The sequence below is a fragment of the Phyllostomus discolor genome, chromosome 5, assembly GCF_004126475.2.
Source record: "Phyllostomus discolor isolate MPI-MPIP mPhyDis1 chromosome 5, mPhyDis1.pri.v3, whole genome shotgun sequence".
Classification (NCBI taxonomy): domain Eukaryota; kingdom Metazoa; phylum Chordata; class Mammalia; order Chiroptera; family Phyllostomidae; genus Phyllostomus; species Phyllostomus discolor.
The window spans coordinates 88,643,881-88,647,319 of NC_040907.2; the positions used below are offsets into that span (position 1 = coordinate 88,643,881).

Below are 3,439 nucleotides of genomic sequence, written 5' to 3' on the forward strand. Positions count from 1 at the left end.
TAAAGGTTCAGTAAATCAAATAGTTGATAAATACATGAAAAGATACTCAACCCCACTTAGTAATCAGAAAAGTAAAATGAGATGCTATGTTTCTTCCATCAAACTGGTAAAAATGTAAAGGATTAATAATAACTGTTGGCAAGGATATGATGAAGCAGTATAACTCAGTTTAAATTTTGGAGGACAAAATGTGAAAGTACATGAATCCCTTGGCCTGTCTCTATGAACCCATACTTCGGAATATTTGTATATGTTATATCATTGTGTATAATACAACAATACTGAACACAAACTAAGTGTTTCTACAGAAAGATAGTTAAACATAGTACAGTATGCTAAAGAATACTTGAAGCCACTAGAAAGAATAAGGTAAATTTGTGTAAACTGATAATAAATTATATCCAAGATACATTGTCAAGGGATAAAAATCAAGTGACCAAATAATATATAAAATATGGTCCCAATTTCTACAGACTTCCTCTCCACTCTTGAGTATGTGTGTCTGTGTATAAATTATTTATATATGCATATATACAAATAGATGCAAGTAAATACACCAATAGATAAAGATCTGGCCCCCTCTAGGAGGTGAGTGGATTAAGAGAGACATGCAGAGGCTGGGTAGCCATGTGTGGTTATATGAATTGAGCACAGGACAATTTTACAGGTTTATGGTAGATTTGCATATTTATTGTTATACAATTTCTGGTAGAGGCAGGAGTGCTTTTTCTAATTCACACAAACAAATATGGACTATCACAGTCCTACAAAGAGGAACTTTCATCTTTATTTTGTGTATTTGTACATTATTTCTACAACAAACATCATCACTCATTCAATTAAAGTAGTTAGAAAATAATTGGAAAAAATGAACATTGTCCCTAATTTCAATTAGTTAACAATCTAATGGAAAACTGAAAGAAAAAAAAAAGGAACAAAATAAGACTATAGTCTTCTAGCCTAATGTCATTTTTCAAAGAAATAGAAAAAAATCCTAAAATTTATATGGAACCACAAAAGACCCTAAATAGCCAAGTCAATGATCACTCTGAGCTACCTCTAGGATACATTTGCTTTCTGAAAAGTCTCTTGTAGTTCTGGTAACTCATGCAATTTTTAAAAATCATAAAAAGCAAGCAGCTCCATGCTGAAATTCCACTTATTCTCACAATATTTTCCAAAGTCTTTCCGCATCTTCAGACACCCCTTTGCTTCATGCTTCAAATTCTCTTCCTTTGGCCCTGGCTGGAGTAGCTCAGTGGATTGAGCGCAGGCTGAGAACCAGGTATCGCAGGTTCTATTCCCAGTCAGGGCACATGCCTAGGTTGCAGGCCACGGCCCCCAGCATCCGCACATTGATCTCTCTCTCTCTCTCTTTCTCTCTCTCTTTCTCCTTCCCTTCCCTCTCTAAAAATAAATAAATAAAATATTTTTAAAAAAATTCTCTTCCTTTGTTCCCCCCAACACCCAGGATCCCTGATCTCCATCCACAATCATTCATCTTTGACAGCAAAGTTTCCTTTCAAGGACTTAGGTCCAGGGACCCACCAGGCCAGGCACCAGCCAACCTGAATAAATACTATTCTTATACTTTCAGCTGTCTTACTGGAGGGCCCCATTCTAATGAGAGCTTTTTAAGGTATTAATGAATCCTTACTTCCACAACTCCTCATCCATCCCAACCATTGATCATTAACTTAACACAAAATTATTGACCACCAGCTCTGGACTAGACTACCTGCTGGTTGAGTCTGCCACATCCTCACCTTCAAATCTCCCAGTTTAGTAGGGCACATGGAGGTGTCAACAAAGAATTGCAAGTCAGTTGGCAAGTCAGGTGGTAATGTGACCATCTAGGCATGCTGCTACAGAAGCCCAGAGGATAGGTATCCTGTTTGGAAGACAGAAAGAGCTTCAGAGAGTAAAGCCTGTTAGAACTGAGTGGTGAAGGATAGGTGGGAAGGCAGGTGGGGGATTCTTTTTTTTTTTTTTTTTTTAATAACAAAAAAATATTTTACTAAAACATAGCATTTACAGAAGTTTCCAGACAAGCCATACAAAATGGTCACAAGCTTTTTCTTGAAGAGAGAATTCTACATTTGACAGCAAAGTCACAATGTTATTAGTGAGGGCCGCAATATTTATTTAATGTTCCCATTTTGGTTCAAACAATCAAGCTTGTCCATCTACAGCGTCTAAATAAAGTTAGACTTGGCTAGAGAGCGTATTCTAAAGAACTGGTTAGCTGCTTTTAACCAATGCAATTAAATCACCATAAAAAGGGGGAAAGGAGCCCATAAAATTAAAACTACCCCCCCCCATGAAAAAAATAAAATAAAGAAAAATACCCATTCCCCTGCAGCTAACCCTGACTACTACCTTCATTCACAGTGCTTTATACTTAAATCATGATGGGGGAAATGAATAAAAGCAGAGGGGCCACTGCTTTTAAACGTTTCGCAACAATCCAGATGATACTTCTAGCCTCTGCTCATGCTTTGTAACAGTGAATCAGGACAAGACATAGATTTGCTAATGTGCATTTAATCACCAAAGGACTGAAGATGTTGGGCTTTTATTCTGTAATGTTTCTAAGACTGTGTCCATTAAATGCAAACAAAAAAGGAAGAAGTCTTGGCAGAACAGGAGAAGTGATGCACACTTGATGATCAGATCGATTTAAATATTATTCATGGCATATAGCCTAGTCCATGCTCTAGCTGTTTCTATGGCTTGGGCTTCATTGGTCTTCCACTGCTCCGCTACATCATTTGCTAACGGATCGTCTGGATTGGGAGCACTTAACAAAGCCTGGATGGATAGCAGAACTGTGCGGATCTGCAGTGCTGGAGACCACTTATCTTTCAAAATATCTAAACATATTCTTCCCAACTTGTCTACATTAGGATGATAAATTTTGGTCATGAAACGTACTTTAGGTGCTGCCATCGGGTATTCTTCTGGAAGAAATAGTTCAAGTTTAAAAGTCCCTCCCTCAAAGGGGGAATCCTGGGGGCCAGCAATGACCACATGAAAATAACGGGCGTTACTCTCATCTGGTTCTGCTTTAATGCCCGGAACTGGTTCTGCCAGCAAACGTTGGGTTTCCTTGATAATCCTGCGGGGCAGCCCGGCCATCTTGTCAGATCCCGAGGTGGGGGATTCTTGGCATATTTGTGAAAAGTACACTGTAGCCAGAGCACTAGTTTTTAGGAAAGAAAGGAGGGAGTTGACTGCATGCAAACAAGTTTGGAAGGAATTAGACAGCTCACGGGGAGCCACTGAAGGAAATTAAATAGGAGAGAAACACAACAGCTATTTGTTGTTGTTGTTGTTATTTGTTTGCTTGTTTTCTAATATAACCATAGTAGTGGTTTGAAAGATGACCTAAGGAAGCAGGACTAGCATCAAAAAGATCAGCTAGCTAGCCTCAGCATAT

At 38.4% G+C, this 3,439-nt stretch overlaps 1 protein-coding gene across 1 annotated transcript; it reads right to left on the reverse strand.

Annotated features, from left to right (window-relative positions):
• Positions 1-2,086: 2,086 nt before the first annotated feature.
• On the reverse strand, positions 2,087-3,163 carry LOC114497384 (ubiquitin-conjugating enzyme E2 N). Its single transcript, XM_028513106.2, has one exon. It carries the CDS (start codon positions 3,136-3,138, stop codon positions 2,680-2,682), a length of 459 nt encoding a protein of 152 aa, XP_028368907.1. The 5' UTR covers positions 3,139-3,163; the 3' UTR covers positions 2,087-2,679.
• Between the last annotated feature and the right edge of the window lie 276 nt (positions 3,164-3,439).